The sequence below is a fragment of the Onychomys torridus genome, chromosome 19 (assembly GCF_903995425.1).
Source record: "Onychomys torridus chromosome 19, mOncTor1.1, whole genome shotgun sequence".
NCBI classification, from domain to species: domain Eukaryota; kingdom Metazoa; phylum Chordata; class Mammalia; order Rodentia; family Cricetidae; genus Onychomys; species Onychomys torridus.
The window spans coordinates 48,048,880-48,067,641 of NC_050461.1; the positions used below are offsets into that span (position 1 = coordinate 48,048,880).

Sequence of the window (18,762 nt, forward strand, 5' to 3'; positions counted from 1 at the left end):
AAAAGCCGGTGTGGTCGGTGTGATGCTAGGACAAAATGAGCTTGGTTGTGGGAGCAGAGCTGCAGAGGAGCCTATTCCTTGAATGGTGCACTTGAAATATGAGTAGCCGTCGTGAGTCATGCTCCATGGATACCGGTGCACTGTCCTTGGTGAAGTAAGTAATCCTCAACCATGTGCATGTATGTAGGAGACCCCAATCAAATGCAGAGGGCCACAATAAAAGGACACAAAATAGGCAGACTTGGAAAGAAGAAAGGATTTGATGGGGGGTGAGAGAGGATATTGTGTGTTTGGGGGTGGGGGACTTTGATCAATAAAAAAATTGTTGGGAGTAATGGAGGAAAAGAGAAATGAAGAAAGACACCCCAAGTCTACCTCTGACTTCCTGTGCACCCACATCCACACACATACCCCTTCCCTCTCCTTCTCACTCTCACACACACATTTGTATTTATTTAAATAACTGGCTCTGCTTTGAAAAAGTATTAGAATAGTTGACTCGACCTTTTTCTTGGTGTATGTGTCTGTGAGACCGTGTGGTGGGAGCATAGCGGGAGGGTCCAGTGAAAAAGGCGACCTCCAATGATTCTGTGTGTGTGGCTTCACAGTGGGTAGTTGAAAAGACAGGAACTGCGGATGCACGGAGGTGGTCACTGTATTAGCTACTGTTCTGCTGCTGTGACAAGCTGACAGAACTGCTCAGCAGAGGAACGGTTATCTTGGCTCACAGGTTCAAATGATCTTAGTCCATTGTTGCAGGGCAGGCAGGCATCATAGCAGCAAGGCTTGATCTGTGGTGGTGGGAGTCTGAGGCAGGGCCCATCCACTGGTATCTGACTGGGAAAGAGAGAGTGAGGATCAGCCAGGTTTGGGTATAACTTTCCAAGACCCACCCCATGGTGACCTGCTTTCCCCAGCCAGGGCCCACCTTCTAGACATCACCACAAGCTGGAGAGTATGCATTCAAAATACAAGCTGGCAGGGGGCATAGGCGATGCAAACCACAGCTGTTAGTCCAACTGGTAATGCCAGTTCCAAAGGATTGGTGAGTCAATTTGGATCTATGGATGGATGGATGGATGGATGGGTGAATGCATGGATGCATGGATGCATGGATGCATGGATGGATGGATGGATGGATGGATGGATGGATGGATGGATGGATGGATTGATGGATGGATGGATGGATGGATGGATGGATTGATGGATGGATGGATTGATGGATGGATGGATGCATGCATGCATGGATGCATGCATGGATGCATGCATGGAATGATTGATGGATGGATGGTTGGATGAGTGGGTGGGTGGATGGTTGGATGAGTGGGTGGGTGGGTGAGTGGATGTATGTATATATGTATGTATGTATGTATGTATGTATGTATGTATGTATGTATGTATGTTGGGTGCACTAACAGGCCTAAAGCTCCGCCCCCAAAGGAGATTTGGTCTGAGGTTGCTGCCAAAATGCCCTGAGGAGAAGGGTGACAAAAGGAAAAGTCCACAGTATTCGATTTCTCTCAAGCTACTGTTTGTTTTAATTAGGTCCTTGTTTATCTTTCTTCTGAGTGTCTGGATATGGAACGTTGTTTGTTTTCATAACTAACACATCTAGGCTTTCTGAGCGATAATAATAAAAAAGAAAACACCTGCCATGGGAGAATAAGTGAGAGAAGGAAAAAGTCAAGAGAAAGGAATCTCAGAGAAGCCAAAGGAAAAGTCCGCATGCAGCGTGAGCCCTGTGTTTCTTGGGAACCAGGTTTACCTGGCAGGTCTTGCTTGTAGGTGTCAGGTCTTGCTTGTAGGTGTCGCCTGCATCCTGTTGCTACATGTCTCACTACCCGAGCTCTATGTTCCTCCAAAGGATTTTTATTTAGTGTGTGTGTGTGTGTGTGTGTGTGTGTGTGTGTGTGTGTGTGTGTGTGTAACGATGATGGGACCCAGTTCTTGTATACGCTAGGCAGGTGCTCAACCATTGAGCAACATCCCCAAAGCCTCACTTCTTACTCTTATGAGAAAAAAATAGTGTTTACTTTTCTAACCCTCCACCTCAATATTACGTTTTGCATGTATCATTCTGTAATTCTTCCAGGATTATCACAGGGTCACAGCTTCTTGTCTCTGCAGTTAAATTACTGTATGTTTCGCTCATGTAATTGAGTTGGTTCTCAAAAATTAATTCTAGTTCAGTACAATCTTCTCATAAATTATTTTCACAAGATCAAGTAGAATTTATAAGGAAGTTGGAGAAACCCTTGATTTAACATCAGACCTTTACAGAGTTATTAAGGGGGAAAAACAGCCTCGTTGCTTTTTATCTAATATCTGTTAAAGACTTAAAAATAGTCATTGCTGGTGTTTGGTTAGGAAGGATTTGTTTTGGCTGAAGTGAGCAAACATACTTCTTATTAGAATCTTTCTCTAGTCAGCATATTGATCGGACATCTTCACTTATTTTGAGCGTTGTTGTAAAAGTCCTGCATTGTGACCATAACTCTGGGCCTCTGCTCTCATTCTTGTGAAGTCAACTGCCCGGATCTGATGCATTTTATGTCTTAAACATGTTAGTTCAAGAATTTCACCTGGTTTCATGATGATAGCCATCTAGAATGAGTAGCCAATCCAAACAGAGAGGCAGTCAGTTGGTTTCTGACAGTCTTCAGCCTTCTCTCTTCTGGCTTGCAAAATACCTGGTTATCAGAAAGTGAGTCAGCATAGTGTTTGGTTTAAGGAGCTACTAAATGTTTTTTCTGTGGCTCAATAATGTGTTCTTAGTTTTTTTGAACTAAAATATATCAGTGTATTCCATGTAAAGACCAGAGGAAGTAAGACACTAAAGATTTCCTTAGGGCATCAGAATAATGAACCATTTACTTATAGTTTACTGACTCTAAGCCCAGATCAACTTTGTTTTTCATTCTATGCCTTCCTCAATTTCTCCCTATTAATAAAGACAATTAAAAAAACAAAACAAAACACTGTTTTTAGGCACAGTGGTGTGTGCCTTGACTCCAGGTAGATCTCTGTGAGTTCAAGGCCAGGTTGGGTGACATAGTGATACTCTGTCTTAAAAAAAAAAAAAATCACTGTGTCTGGATTTTTGAGGCAATGTGAGGTCTCTTGCCAGAGTTTCAAATTTATAGCCCTGCTTACTGCCTTCACTAGTCTGTCTTATGCAACAGAAGAATGAAGATGTTTGTTTGATCTTGATCATGATTTACATGGTAGCTTTTGTAAAATACATCTAAAGATGGAGTCTTGCATTTCAAATCCACTCTGTCCCCATCCTGTTCTAATTGGGTCTGGCTCTTAAGTTTCAAGAGGGGCAAAGAGCCTGTGTTCAAACATTTCACTAGTTTGCATCTTGCCCTTAGTGAACAAGGCAGTAGACGTCTGTGTGATGACTCTAAATTAGTATATGGAATGCATTTTTGCTTTGTTTTGAGAATGGAAAACATGTCATTCCCTTGGTCCTTAGTCTAAATTCAAGACATTACCATCCAAAATGTTTGGCATTGTGTGCGGGCTTCCCATGGGAGCAGCTAGCGAGAGGTAACTAAATGTAGAACCAATGACTTGTGTTGAGCCACTCAAGAGAGGTGAGGAAAGCTAACCCCAGAGTGGACATTGCTGAGGAGTCCAGTTGGGTAAAAAGGGCATTGATGTAAGGTGGAAGTTAACATGCATGGATGGGCTTGTGGATGCCCAAGGCCAATGAGAAGCATTTGATGGAGAGAACCAATATAGAAAGGAAAGAAAGGGTATTCATAATTAGATGACTTGATCAATCTGAGCACTGTCACTATCCCTTGACATACATTGACTCCTTTCTAAAGTCTTAGAATAATGGTGCAACAATTATATAATACTATATATGTTTATCATTATCTTTTCTAGCTTAGACAGAAGGGAGATGGCCGAAAGCTTACTCAGCATTCCTTAGCCAACACTTGACAGATTAACTTCCACCCAACCTTCCACTCTGAGTTGAGTTTAGATATTCTGCAACTCATTTGAATATCTAATGAATTTTAAAGAGTCCTCACTTTCTCTTTGAAGTTCTGAAAAGTTTGATTTATGACAGCTCTTCTCTTATTTTGTGAGTGGTCTGAGAAATCCCATAAAACCCAGACCCAAACCAACCCCAAACCAAAACAAAGCTTACAGAGGGAAACCCTGACTTGTGAATACAGGTTGCCTCTGATATTTTCTTGCAGAGTGGGGATGCTGTTCAGTGGCAGAGTACTCACCTAGCATGTGGGAAGCCCCGGGGTCCGTTTGCTGCACCACAAATGAAACCCACAACATATTGTCCAACACAGGTCATGTGTAGGGGAGAGGATTTGCCCAAACAACTCCTAAAGCTATCATCTGAGGCATGAATTAAAGATAACAGTGCTTTTGTTCACACGAGGCCAAGCCATGGCTATTAAACACACCTTCCAGAAGTTTCTATGTTGATTCTGACTTGTTAGGTTTCCTGAAATGATACTAATTTGATCTTCTCCCATTCACTAGGACATAATGACTACATGTGTCCAGCTACAAACCAGTGCACCATCGACAAGAACAGGAGAAAGAGTTGCCAGGCCTGTCGGCTGCGCAAGTGTTACGAAGTGGGCATGATGAAGGGCGGTAAGTACAACTGCCTAAGGTGCCCATGCCAGGGGCTGCTTGCAGTAACCCCAGAGCTGACTCTTTTCCATTTTAGTACCTTTTTTTCTATTTTCATCTATTCTTGGGTTTGAAAAAAAAGTTTTTAGGATGCATAGTACCTTCTTTTTTAATTAGAAGCAACTAGAACCAAGAATTCTAACATACATACCACTTTGTGCTTTATATTTTCAAGGTAAATATTACATTTTAAACCAAAGGTGTGTGGGAGGTACTGGGTAAAGGAGGACACTTCCATGACTCACTCTGGGGAGGTGTTACAGTTACTGTTGATATAGCTAATGCTAGAAAATGATAGCAGGTGATGAACTTCCCTCAACTAAGACTCCTGTATGGGAGAGTGGAAACAGCTGCTGTATCTCCTTCTATCATTTTGTGTTACTTAGGAAATCTGAATTTCAACCAAAAGGCATTGTAGAAGCTGAGGCGGCAGCCTTCTATAGCCACTGGGTCTGGTCTGATACCGGGAGTGGTTGGCAGGCTGCTGACTTTCAACATATCCCTGAGTACTCAGGCTATGTGACATCGCTTTATCATGTGGTTGCTGGCGTGTGGATACATATGCACATACTCTCCTGGTTCCTCATGTAGTCAGTCTCCCAGCTCTCTTGCATGGGACTCCAATTTTCTTTAGGGGGATTGATAGATAATCCTACATGTGATTATCTGAGAGGTTCCCTTGAGTTGTTAAATTGGGAATCTTACCTATAGAACATCGATTCTAGTCTTGGGTAGCCTTTACTGGAGTGGCAGAGAACAAATAGGTATTGAAAGATGGAGGTCCCAGATGCACTCAGATGTCTCCAAAATGACAGGAGGGAAAAGAACCCATGTGGATTATTCTGGGGAGAAGCTTGTAGAAGCAGATGAGGCGTGGGATGACCTAAAGTTGTAATAGAACAGGGCAGGTACATATGTGGAAGTCAGAGGACAACTTCAAATGTTTCTCAGGCACCATCCACTTGTCTTGTTGGTTTGTTTTTTCAACACTGATCTGGAACTGCTCAAGTAGGTTATATTAGCTGGCCACTAGACCCAGGCCTCTGCCTGTCTCCATTTCACCATTGATGGGTGTATCATTAATAGTTACTTTGTCTCGATAGCTGGTGCACGCCTTTAATCCCAGCACTCAGGAGGCAGAGGCAGGTGGATCACTGTGAGTTTGAGGCCAGTCTGGTTTATAGAGTGGGTTCCAGGACAGCCAGGGCTGATGCACAGAGAAACCCTGTCTTAGAAAGAAAAGTTACGTTTTCTCGTTGCTGTGATAAAATACCCCAACAAAAGCAATTTAAGGGAGAAATGGTTGATTTTTGCCTCACTGTTTGAAGGTGGAGTATAATCTGGCAGGGAGATCATGGCATCATATGTGTGAGATGGCTGGTCGTAATGCAGCCATAGTCAGGAGGCAGAAAATGATTGCTGTTCACAATCAGCTCACTTTTTTCCTTTTGATGAAATCTAGGATCTTAGCCTGTGGTATGCTATTATGCCACAGTTAGGGTGAGTCTTTCCATCTCAATTAACACGGTGTAGAAACTCCCTTACACACATGCGAAAAGATTTGTCTCCTTGGTCAGGCTGAGAGTCAATATCAGCCATCACACCAGGATTACAAGCCCTCGTGTTCATACCCAGCTTTTTTCATGTGTGTCCTGGGGATCCAACTCACGTCCCGAGGCTTACCTGAGAGGCTCTTTGTCCACTGAACTGTCTCCCCAACACAGAGGAAAGCTAAGTTTTAACTGATTAATACCAGCACAACGAGGGAAGAGGGGAAAACCAGGAGCAGCAATCAAGCTGAGGGCATACTTGACCAGCACACAGCTCACTTACGGAAGATGTCTTTGTTCCATCGCCAGGTTGAGACTTTGAACGCAGCATTTGGAATAGTCTCTTAGTTACTGAAATGTTGAGTTTATGCTTTGTGTGAGATATGACTACATGCCTTAAATGCCTGTAAAAGCAACTTGAATTCAGAGGGTAATTAATTCCTGGAATTGAGCAGTCACATTCAGAAAATGACACTTTGGATTGTAAATGGATTCAATATTTAAGAAATTTTTGTACTTCCAGAAAATTAGTCAGGCTTAATTAAACTCCCAAGAAGCTTCCTGTGGTAACTTGATAAGTGACAGGAATGTGACAGCTTTGTGGAGAGCATTTCAGGTAGTAACAGGAGAGTCCACGTTTCCCTTTGGCTAACTACAGATAGTTTGAGCCAGGGATTCATTCTCTCTGAAAGGTGAAAGGGTCATTTTGAATATGCCCAGAGCATTTTGAAAAATGTTATGGCACTCATACATTGACCCTCTTCCTACAAACTATTCTTTTTTTTAAAAAATCCTAATTATTATACAGACAGAGCAATACTGACTACATAAATCTAAATGGTGCCCCTTATTTTCAGTCTGACAGGAATTCCAGTTTACAAAGGCATATTGCAAGGCTTCTGTTTTCAGATAGAAACACAGATCATTTGCCTATGTTGAGCCAATCTGTGACAGCACATACTTGTACAGTGCAAAATGTTTGTCTGTATTAGTGTTCTGGGGCTGCTATAACAAAATGCTACCTACTCGGTATTTTAAATGACAAAAATTAACTTTCTTGAGATACTAGAAGCTGAAAATCTAAGGTTCACAGGCTGGAGAATTTGGTTTCTGGTGTAAGCCTCTCTTTCAGGCCTGAGGTATCTTCATATAACATTTTCTCAACCCCTGTAATTCTCTTTCTTAGAAGTACAGCAGTCTTATTGAGTTAGGGGCCTACCTTTCTGACTTCATTTAATCTTTTTAAAAACAATGTTCAATTTTTATTTTATTTTACGTGTGTGGGTACTTTGCTTAAATATATTATCTGTGCATCACTGGCATGCCTGGTACTGGAGGTCAGAAAAAGTCATCTGATCACCTGGAGTTGGAGGTACAGATGGTTGTGAGCCTCCATGGGCGGGGGGTGGGGGGAAGGGGGTGGGGGGTAGGGGAGGGGGGGAGGATCAGGAATTGAACCTGGGTCCTCTGAAAGGGTAGTCAGTGCCCTTAATGTCTGAGTCATTATCTCTTCAATCCTGATGTCATATTATCTCCATAAAGGACCTGTTCCAAATATCATTTTGGATGCTAGAATTTTGATACACAACTTTTCCTTTTGGGGGTAAAATTCACTACTTACAACCTGCTGTAAGAAAGCACCACAGATCAGATGGCTTAACAATAGAAATCAGCCTTGTCCTGGTACTGGTGGCTGGAAGCCTTCAGCCTGTTTGGCAGCTGTGGTTTCTCCTGGTGTCTCTCCTTGGCTTGCACCATGCCACCTCCCCCCTGTCCTCATATGACCTTCTCTCTGCCCACACACTCTCTTCCTCTTTTTGTGAAGACACCAGTTATACCGGATTAGGGACTTATCCTTATGACCTTGTTTAAGTTTAATTAGCTCTTCAAATGCCCTGTTTTCAGTGACAGATACACTCTAAGGTCCTGGGGGGTTGGGGTGTCAGAATATGAACTCTGCAGGCATACAATTCAATATTTAGCAGTGTCTTTTTAGGGTCCCCGGTCAACTGCTCAGGGTCTGTCTATACACACTGAGAATGCATGTCTTCCTGGCTGTTTCTATTTATATACATATGCTTTGAGAAGTGTTTTATCATAAAAACATAGCCTGTGAGAACATCTCATTTTAATGACCCATATAAAGTACCTTGTGTAAAGCATTATAATTTATTGCACAGGGTACCACACATGACCTGATGGCACCATATGTATTAACTTCTCTTCCATTAAAGACTTAATTTACAATTGGAAGTACCATTATAGCTAACTACAAAAATTGTACTTGTAAAAACACCTGTGATTGAATAAATCTTTGCAGCATTATCCAACATGTTCATAACCATCCAGTTTCTTAACCAGGCTGGATCTCAATGGGGATATTGAATCTTTACATATGTAGCAAGACAGTAATTGGACTTTAGAGTAGGACTTGATACACTTACCAAAGATCTATTCTAAAGATCTAAGCATGCATGATTTAGCCACCTGGGGAGATGATTTTCATGTTAGAATGCCTGCTGTCCCAGGAGTGTCCCATCATGATCAGATTTGTTCTGAGAACTGTGGTTCCAGAAGATGCAACATTTAGGGTGTACAATTGGGATGCTTTTCCACCTTAGCATCTGTGCTAAGCTCACTGTCTTGGTTTTTCTTCCTTCTTTGCTACTTAGTGTCTATTGTTTAGGAAGGTCTACTAACATCTGTTGTTTAGGAAGGTCTTCCCTGTTGCCTCAGGCTGGATTAGATTCTAGTGTTCTCACTTACACAGCATAGCTCTCCTGGGAGAGCCACTCACTATTAATTAGAGGCTTCCCAGTGTCCGTATTCCTCTATAGTTCACAAATTCCAGGCTGGCTGTTTGGAGTTCTTTCTTTGCGCTGTTCAGTCCTAAAACAAGCCACACAGCACAGAGGTTTAAGAAATTTTCAATGAATGGGCTCAGTCTGTTTAAGTAATTATGTGTTTAGGGTTTCTTATATGCAAGGTATTGTGGGTAAGGAGACTATAAATAAGACCCTAGTCTCTTCCAGCTCTGTCCTCACAATACAAAGAGAACATCTGCAGGGAATCAAAATCTAGAAGACACGTCAAGGCTTGAGCGTGTTGGAGGATGGATGGTTCAAATTATAAAACATCAGAATGGGGGTCAAAGCACCAGATAGTTGCTCCTGGATTTTAGCCAACCTAGCAGATCACCCAGGCCATTTGATTTCCAGGCATACGTTATTTCTTGCGTGTTCGACAGTCTTGGTTAGTGGAAAGGGGAAGGCTTCAGATGAGAAGCCCTGATTCGAACACTGGCTCCTCCTCAGACTTGGTGGGCAACTCAGTTTGAGTCACTTTTATAAGCCATACTGTTCTCAGCTGCAAGATGAGATCAACATTTTTTACTCAACCAGTTTGTCTTGAAGACCACTGACAATATAGAAAAATACCTTACAAATTCAGAGTCCTACTCAAGGTGAGTGATTACTTCTCTTCCTAAGAACTTTATCATTTGCTTGCTGCTTTAATTTTTTTTTTTCAAATTAGAGGAAGATATTGGCAGGTATACATGTCTACTAAGTCAGCATATCAAATTCCTTTGGAGGGTCAAAATCTGGCAGAGACATATATGCCTTAAAAATCTTTTTGATGTCTGTACTGTGTACAGCTGCATGGTGGATGAGCTTTGTGGTTTATCCTTTAATTTTACTAGAGATTTACAGAGACTTGTCACAGTGGACACAAAGACAAGTTGATGCCAGCATCCTCATTTTGTGGGTAAGGAAATTGCCACATGTTGATAGATGAGCAGAGTTTAATCACTAACTGTTCTGGTTGGGTTTTATCATGGCTTGCAGTGAAATTTGAGACAGTAGAAGCAGTGAGCTAATCTTTAAGTATTAGTTGTATTTAAGTATTGTTGTCATCCAAGGTTCAGGATTATTCTAAAGTAATATAGACATATGAGAGCTACTCTATTTCATTCATGGAATAAATGGGAGCGTGAGCTTGTTTGAGAGCTGCCAAGTGTTTGTTCAATAATGTCCATTATAATGTTTTCATATCTGTAGTATTCTAGGTAATAAGAGATTACGTATGATTAAAAAAAAAACCCACCATGTTAAAGAGGCAAGGAAAGTTTTTTTAAAAAATGTTTAATTTTTATATGTGGAGTATATAATCATTATGACCAAAGTCTGCTTTTATTATTATTATTTTTTGGAAAATGTTCCTTATTGTTGAGCTTTTCATATGTCCAGTGAAATATGATCATATTTATACTCTATTCTCCTCTCCAAGTTTCCAATGTGGCTTTCCCAACTTCACGGCTTTTTTGTTTGCTCTTTGACAACCCACTAAGTACAGTTGATTTTGTCCTTATATACAAAGAAAAAAAAAAGATTCTCCCTCTTCAGCTATCAGATGCCAGGAGCTTCTCAGTAAGGGGTGGGGCTTGGAGATCAACTTCTCCATCTTGGCTGGCTTGATCGTGTGTAGGTCTTGTGCAGACTAACCACAGCTGCTGTGCATTCTTGATCACGATAGCCATGTCCAGAAGACAACATCCCACAGCCCTTCTCCCTGATCTGCCTCTTACATTCTTTCCACTTCCTCTTTTGTTTCGGGGCCATTTGTTTGGTTGGTAAGTGTGTCTGTTTGTATGCTATTCCCTTGCTCTTGAGATTATAATACCCTTGGAGTATAGTTTGAAGTCAGCGCTTTGCTCCAGCTTGTTCTGTTTGTTCAAGATTGCTTTGGATATTTAGGACTTTTTGTTTACACATGAACTTTAGAATTATTGTATTTTCTGAAAATATTCTTGAATTTTTGATACAAATTACATTAAATCGGTAAATCACTTTGGCTACTGTGGACATTTTAACAATATGGATTTTTTTTTTAATCCACGAACTTTTAATATCTTTCAATTTACTAGAACCTTCCTCAGTTCATTTAATTAATACTTAGTTTTCAGTGCATAATTCTTTTACTCCTTTGGATAAATGTATTATCTTTTATAGCTATCCTAGATGGAGCTGTTTTCTTGGATACTCCATTGTTACTGCATAGAAATACCACTGCATATTTGTAGACAGGATTTGACTATGTAGACCAGGCTGGCCTGCAATTCACCATTGCAGCTCAAGTTAGTGGAGCCTTGATTCTTTTCTCAGTCTCCTGAGTGCTGGGTTCACAGGCACATCTCACCGCACCCAATTTACTATTGGATATTTGTATGATAATTTTATATCCTGAAGCAGTACTCACTTTGCTTATTCTTTCTAACTTTTCTGTTTATAGTAATTAGAGTTTTTTGTCTATAAAACAATGTAAAAGTATAAATAGGGATAATTTTATGTCTGGTGCTTTAGTTTATTAATTAGTTGCCCTAGTTAAGATTATCAGCACTATGATGAATAAAAATGGCAAGAATCAGTATCCTTGTTTTGCTCCTAATCTTAGGTGAGGAATATTCAACTTTTCACTGTTGAATAGGTTTGTTGTGAGTATATGATATATGGCCTTTCCTGTTTGGAGATACATTCCTTCACTATTAAATTTTTTGAGAGTTTTTATCAGAAAAGGAAACCAAGCTTGGTTAAGGGCGGTTTTTGTATCTATTGAAATGATTATATATTATTTTCCCTTTATGATGTCACTGTAGTATGTCACATTTATAGGTTTTAAAGAGTCTGAGGAGGATTGTTAGAAAACCTTCTAAGTCCTAAACTTAGATTTGATGGAGGACCTTTTGATATTCATTCACTCTTCACTCTTCTTTCTCATCATTGGTTCACCTTTTATGATCCAGTTTTGATGATCATATGTGAATTCATCAATTTCTTATTCTTCAGGATTATTGGTATGTCCTTATTAACTGTCTCCTTTTTATTGCTATGATTTATTTATAATTTTCCATCTTCTATTTAAAGTTTTTATTTATTTGGGTCTCCTGTCCTTCTTTCTCTACCTAATATTGTCTATCTTAAAAATCAACTCTTAGGTCTATTGATTTTTTTAACATTTTTTTCTAATCCCTACAGTATTTTTGTCCTGTAATTGTTTCATTGTTTCTATTAATCTGGGGCTTAGTTCTTTATTGCTTAGTTTTCTAAAGTATAATATTAGTCTACTTAAAAATTGCTTTTTTTGAACCCCATAACTTTTGGTATGATATATTCTCCCCTTTTTTGGTCTAATAACTTATTTTCCCCCTCTTTAAAATTCTGACTCATTGAATATTTAGAAGTATTTAATTTTTATGTTTTTGTGAATTTTCCAAAATCCTTACTGTTACTGATTATTATTTTTATGCTGTTGAGGTTGGAAAGATAATCGGTGTGATTTTAATCTTGCTAAATTTGTTGAAACTTGTTTTGTGGCCTAGCAAAGCCTCTCATGTGTCATGTGACAAATGTACATTCTGCTGTTGTTAGAAAGATATTACATATTTGTCTCTTTGGTACATTGTTGCTAAAATGCAGCTCAAGCTTGAGATGGCTTCATTGATTTTTCTGTCTTGATGATGTCTCCATTGCTCAAAGTTGAATATTAAAGTTTCCTTTATATTATGGCTATGATTGATGGTTGTTTTGGGTATTTGGATTCTTGATTTTTGGTTGTATATTTATTTACAATTAGTACATTATCTTGATGAACTGACCTTTTTGTCATAATAAATAACTTTCTTTTCAGAGTTTGACTTAAAGTTCGTCTTGTTTGAGGTAACTGCCCTTACTTTCTTGTGGCTTTAGTTTTTATGCAAGGTGCACACCTACTCTGTCAGTCTATCTCTGTATCTCCTAGGTGCAGTGAATCTCTTGAAGGTAGCATAGAGCTGAATATTTGGGTTTTGTTGTCCATTGTGCTGTTACTGAGAAAATTACTCTTCCCTGGTCATTTCATCTGAGAATTTTTATCCATCACATTTTGAGAAGTAGAACTTACTAATGTTACTTTGATAATTGGTCTTTTTTTTTTTGATCCATTTCTACTTTTGCATCTCATCTCTTGCTGTCTTCTTTTGTGATTAGATGATATTTTCTTACAATCATTTGCTTTAAATCTTTGCGTTTCTGTCTTCTGATGCCCACCATACAGTTTTTGCTTTATGATTACTGTAAAGCATATGAAAACTTATTGTAGTTATAATTGGCTATTCAAAACATTGATGAATTTTTTTTCTACTTATTTAATTTTCTTATTTAGAGGGTTGTTTTGATTTTGGAGAAGGAAAAAGGCTCTTCATTTAACTTTCAAGAATTGCCATTGTAGCATGGATCTTAAAAGTTCTTATTAATAAATTCCTCTGCTGATCCTGTTTCTTCAGACTGGAAGCCTCTGTGTCCTTATCCAAATGGATCTCAGCTGAACTGCTTCTGCAAAGCCTGAAAGCTTAACCAGGCTAGTTCCTGGTTTTCACCCCTTTTAAACCTTCCTGCTTCCTGCCATCACTTCCTGGGATTAAAGGCTCTTGTTACCACGCCTGGCTATTTCCAGTGTGGCCTTGAACTCATAGAGATCCAGACGGATCTCTGCCTCTGGAATGCTAGGACTAAATGTGGTGTGCCACCATTTTCTGGCCTCTATATCTAGTGGCTGTACTGTTCTCTAATCCAAGATAAGTTTATTAGGGTTTACAATATTTTGGGGAACACAATATCACCACATTCCATATATTTTTTCCTTACCTAATTTTTTTTTAACTTATGTGTATGCATGTGTTTCTGTGTATATGTATATGTTGTGTAGGTGATTAGAGGGCATTTGGTTCCTGGAAGCTGGAGTTATACACAGTTGTGAACAGTCTGATGTGGGTACTGGGAACCAACAATAAGCCTTCTGAAAGAGCAGTAAATGTTTTTAACTGCTGAGACATCCCTCTAGCTCCACAAGCAAACAGCTATAGCTTACCTTCTACATTAAAAGAAATGCTTGTGGTGACTTAAGGGTGAATACAATCCATTGAAAAGGTCTCTCTTGTCCTTGTGTCTTTCATTTGTAAAATTAGTAATGTTTTGTATGATATAATAATTCTTTCTGTGGGTAGAATCTAATAAATACCCATGTTTAGAAGCAATAATATGAATGAATTGCTACTTTTGAACTCTATAAACCAAAGACCCCGACAAATTCCTTACTCTTTCTCTTTGTTTCAGTGGCTGTATCTGGGATAATGAATTGTTTTTTAGAGTGGGAAAGAACTTAAGGATAATCTAGTTCACCTCATTGTTTGTCGGTCCATTGTTCTCATCCAGGTCACACAGCTAGTTAACTGTTCAGGCCAGAAAGCAGACTGCCCATTCTTGGATCAATGATTTTTTTTCCATTGTGCTGAATGGCTTAGTTGACCTGATTGTGACATAGGTCATCATCAAAGATAGATGCATGCATAATACGATATTAATTGACACAAATCAAAGTTGTTCCTTACAAACAATTACTCTAGACATAGGATACTACCTCTGCAACAAAGGCATCGATTACTGCATTTGGCTTCTTTGGACAGAAGCAGTATCACTGTGTAGGTATATAGAGATTATGATAGATATTTTAAAAGTATTTACTTGTAATATAATATTAAAAGGACATTTACTCCTTCAGGCCAAAGGCCATCTTTTGAAATGGGGTCCTAACTAATGGTCAGTATGTGCCCGATTCTTCATTTACTGCCTACAAATCTTTGGAATGTTACTTCATTTTTCTTCACTATTATGAATTTGATATAGTTTGTCTCTTTAGGCTTATGTGTTGGTGGATGGGCTTTCTGTGTGGGAACCCAAAATGGAGCCTAGTGGGGAGTGTTAAAGTCCTAGAGAAAACTGCCTTCAGAAGGAATTAAACAGTTTTTGTGGGATTCCAGTTATTATTATTTTTTTCTAAAATGAAAAATTTGTCCCTCCCTGCCCTCTGGCTTCCTGTCTCGCCTTGTGGTTCCTCTTGTCATACTTATGATAGGATGCTGTCCTCCAGGAGGCCATGGTCAGAGGCTAGCCAATAGGAACATGTTTCTGTCTTAGACTTCCAGCATCCCAATCTGGGGACTAAATACACTTATTTTTATGATTCTCAGACTTAAGTATTTAATTATTACAATGAGAGATGAACTAATATTGAATATTTTCTTCTTCTGAAAAATGAAGGTGCAGGACTCAGTGGTCTCTAAAGTATTTTTCAAATCTTAAAGTTTACATTTTTACCAGGCAGTGGTGGCATATACCTTTATTCCCAGCACTCAGTAGGCAGAGGCAGGTGGATTTCTGAGTTTGAGGCAACGTAGTCTATAGAGCAAGTTCCATGACATCCAAGGCTACACAAAGAAACCTAGTCTCAACAAAAAAGTTTTTAAAAAATGTTTTTGTTATTTAAGATAAGATAGAGACAATGTAAAGACTGTGATGTGAAGATAAAGGGTATATGTGTGTATGTATATATATCATCTATCTATCTATCTATCTATCTATCTATCTATCTATCTATCTCTCTCTCATCTATCTATCAAATCTGAGAATACATTCAGTAATGATCATGCTGATGTTTCCAGCTAAACTTGGCGTAACTAACAACTGGAAATACTTGCTGAAATGGATGCAGTTATTCTCTTGATTAATACATATGATATGGATATCTTCTGAGTGGAGTGTTGTGCAAATGAATCTGATGCTGTCCTCACTACATTGAGAACACTGTGAGCAGATGGTCATGAAGTTGCCACAAATCATTTAGCCACACTAAAGGCAAGAATCCAAGGGGAAAGTTTGTTTGAAGGCAAGACTTTGAAAAGATAACTAAATCGTTTTCTATAAGACATGCAGTAATAATGACTAAGACTTGAGTCTCAGGATCCATTGGCACTTTCTAGCTTCTGCCTTCTGGAAAGAGGAAGGAAGAGTCGAATACGGGGATTGTCAAGAGGTTCCTGAGTAACTACCATACATTCCAGTCTATGCACTTAATGCCCAGTTTATTAGAAACCACAGAAGCATGTGCTATTCCTAGAGAGGGGTCATGAGGTAAGAACTGCAGAGGGCATGATCTATGAAGTATTCAGTGGTGGTGGTGGTAGAGTCTGGAGGAACCAAACCCATTGGCTCTATTTATGCTGAGGAGTGAGAAGAATACTGAATTGCATTTAGGTTTGTTTTTTTTTTTTTAACATTTAAAAGCGTTATTCATGAGACTAATGATTTTTACATTTATTTCATATTTGTATGTTGACAGTTGTACTTAGATTATTTTGGTATGTGGTTGGGATTGAACCCAGAGCTTCACATAGGTGAAAGACGGGGTTAACCAGGGAGCTGCATCTCAGCCTCTGTTTGGGAAATCTGCCATGCCTAGTCCAACTTTTCACTCTAAAATCCTTTACAGTTGACCTCAGTGAGCATCCAGATGCGAAAAGTGTTGGAGAGACAAGGGAACTGGAAATGTGGTCAAACTGCAAAGTCTGGACAATCAGATGGTGGAAAGAGACAGCGTAAAAAGATGACCTTCATTTCAACTGACCTAGGATTAGAATTTTTCTGGTGTGTCAGTTTATTCCCTGGTACTGATTTTGTTCCTAGTGACCAAGTGAGCTGCCCCTGACGGGCCTTTATTCTTTGTGGTTTCATCTTTTCCCTAATGTTCTTGGCAATAGATTGCTCTTACTAGTGTAAGTCCTAGCCTCCTGGGTTTGTTTTGAAGACTCCAGTCTTGTAGAAAACATACCTGTGCAGAAATACAAGATGCCCTTTAAAGGTACTCTGAGGGCCAAAGCGTGAACTGTGTCTTAATAATTACAAATACATATGTGGATACCAAGTAGTAGTGTTCATGTAGGGTACTGATCTTTACCTTTAATCTGGATTGAAATTTGAATATCCTTGAACATGATGCATAATGTCTTCAGATCTTACTTTCAAATATGAACAACAATGTGACAATATGATGGCTGTTTCAATGAGGTTGTGGAAGAGAATGTACATCCTCTAGTATTTTATTTAGCTCATAGTAAGCCCTCCCTATAAGTTGGTATGGTGATTAATGTGAAATACACTTAAATTTTACCTTTTGTAATTAATCTAAATCTCCAAGTAGTGTGCAATTCCTGAATACTATAATCCTAATTAAATAAGTATTATTAAACAATTAGTCTGTATTCTGTTCCAGTTAGGGAATCAATGGCATATAAAATTAGGCAGATTTTTCTGAATTCCACTTTCTGAATCACAACTGATTTTTGTGTTCTCGTTCTCTCTCCCACTTTCCTAATAGAGCCTTTGCTGTAGTGCACAGATCTGTTTATTAGTTACAGAGTATATTTTGCTGTTTTATACATACCTTCAATCTTAAGTCAGTTATTATACCTTACTTAAAAGGAATACACTTTCGTTTGCCAGTTCCCATCCCTAAGCTGGTTTAGGATTCCCCAGAAATCACACGCCTCCCCTTTTGGATCACTGTAAGCCTCTTGTCATGTGCTTGATCTGAGGGTGGTGTATGCTGTCAGATTCCACACACTAATACAGGTACTGAGCTTTGTGCCCTGCCATTGGAGCACTGCAGGATGCATGGCTGTGCAAGCATCCCATGAAAGCAGCTTTCTGCCACAGTGTTAGGGTGTGAGGCTCATACCCCTGCGTGACCTCACTTTGCCCTCCGTCCTCTGCTCTACCCCCATCCCTAATCTGTGGCATGCATTCATCTGGCTAATCGTTTTTTTTCCCCATTACTCCATCTTGTGTATAGACTTTGCCCTCAGCTAGTGGGAGGTGTGCCGTCCTCTCTGCCCTGACTTACCCTGGCTGTGGGTAGCTGAGCATCTGCTCATCTTGCTCTGGGTCCTTTGTGCTCTCCTACAAGTTAACCACTCAGTTTTGTGTTCCAAATAGCTTCATTTCCTGAGCGCCGTCTTGAATGAATTGTAAACATCACTTTCTATACACCAAATAGTTCAGCCAAGCTAACAGCTTGGTGTGTGAAAATATATTTATTTATGAAAGTATATTTATACATCCTATAAATGCAAATAGAATTTTTATTTCTGGAAGCAGCTCATTGTTGCTCTCATAACACTGTAACAATGGTGAGTGTTTGTTGGTGGTGGCCAATTTCAGTGATAAAGAAAAAGTGGAGGGAAAGCTGACTTACCATCGTCTGTAGCTAAAGAACTCCCTGGATATATGACCATTATTCTGATCACAGAAATATGGCCAAAGGTTTCTTCTTCTCCTTCCCTCCCCCCCTCCCCTGCCCACCCTCAGTTCCTCTCCCTTCCCCTGTAATCCCAGCACTAGGGATGTGCAGACAGGTTACACTCTGAGGCTTCTTTGTTGCTAGATGCTTCCATTGTTGCTAGATGACTGAACTTCAGCTTCAGAGAGAGATGCTAGGTTTTAAAAATAAGGTAGAGTGATGGCAGAAGATAGCTGATATTAACCTCTGGCCTCTGCATGCATGTGTGCACACATGCTTTGCAATACCCCTCCTCATGCATGTGCACACAGAGCAACATGTATACACACACATACATACACAGAGACAGAGAGACAGACAGACAGACAGACAG

General features: G+C 39.6%; 1 protein-coding gene across 1 annotated transcript in view; it reads left to right on the forward strand.

The window, feature by feature from the left end:
• Esr1 (estrogen receptor 1) overlaps positions 1–18,762 on the forward strand; it is a 262,394-nt gene that overhangs the window by 63,675 nt on the left and 179,957 nt on the right. The window contains exon 3 of the mRNA XM_036168964.1: positions 4,519–4,635. Within this exon, the coding sequence (XP_036024857.1) occupies positions 4,519–4,635 (117 nt within the window). The remainder of the gene's footprint in view (positions 1–4,518; positions 4,636–18,762) is intronic.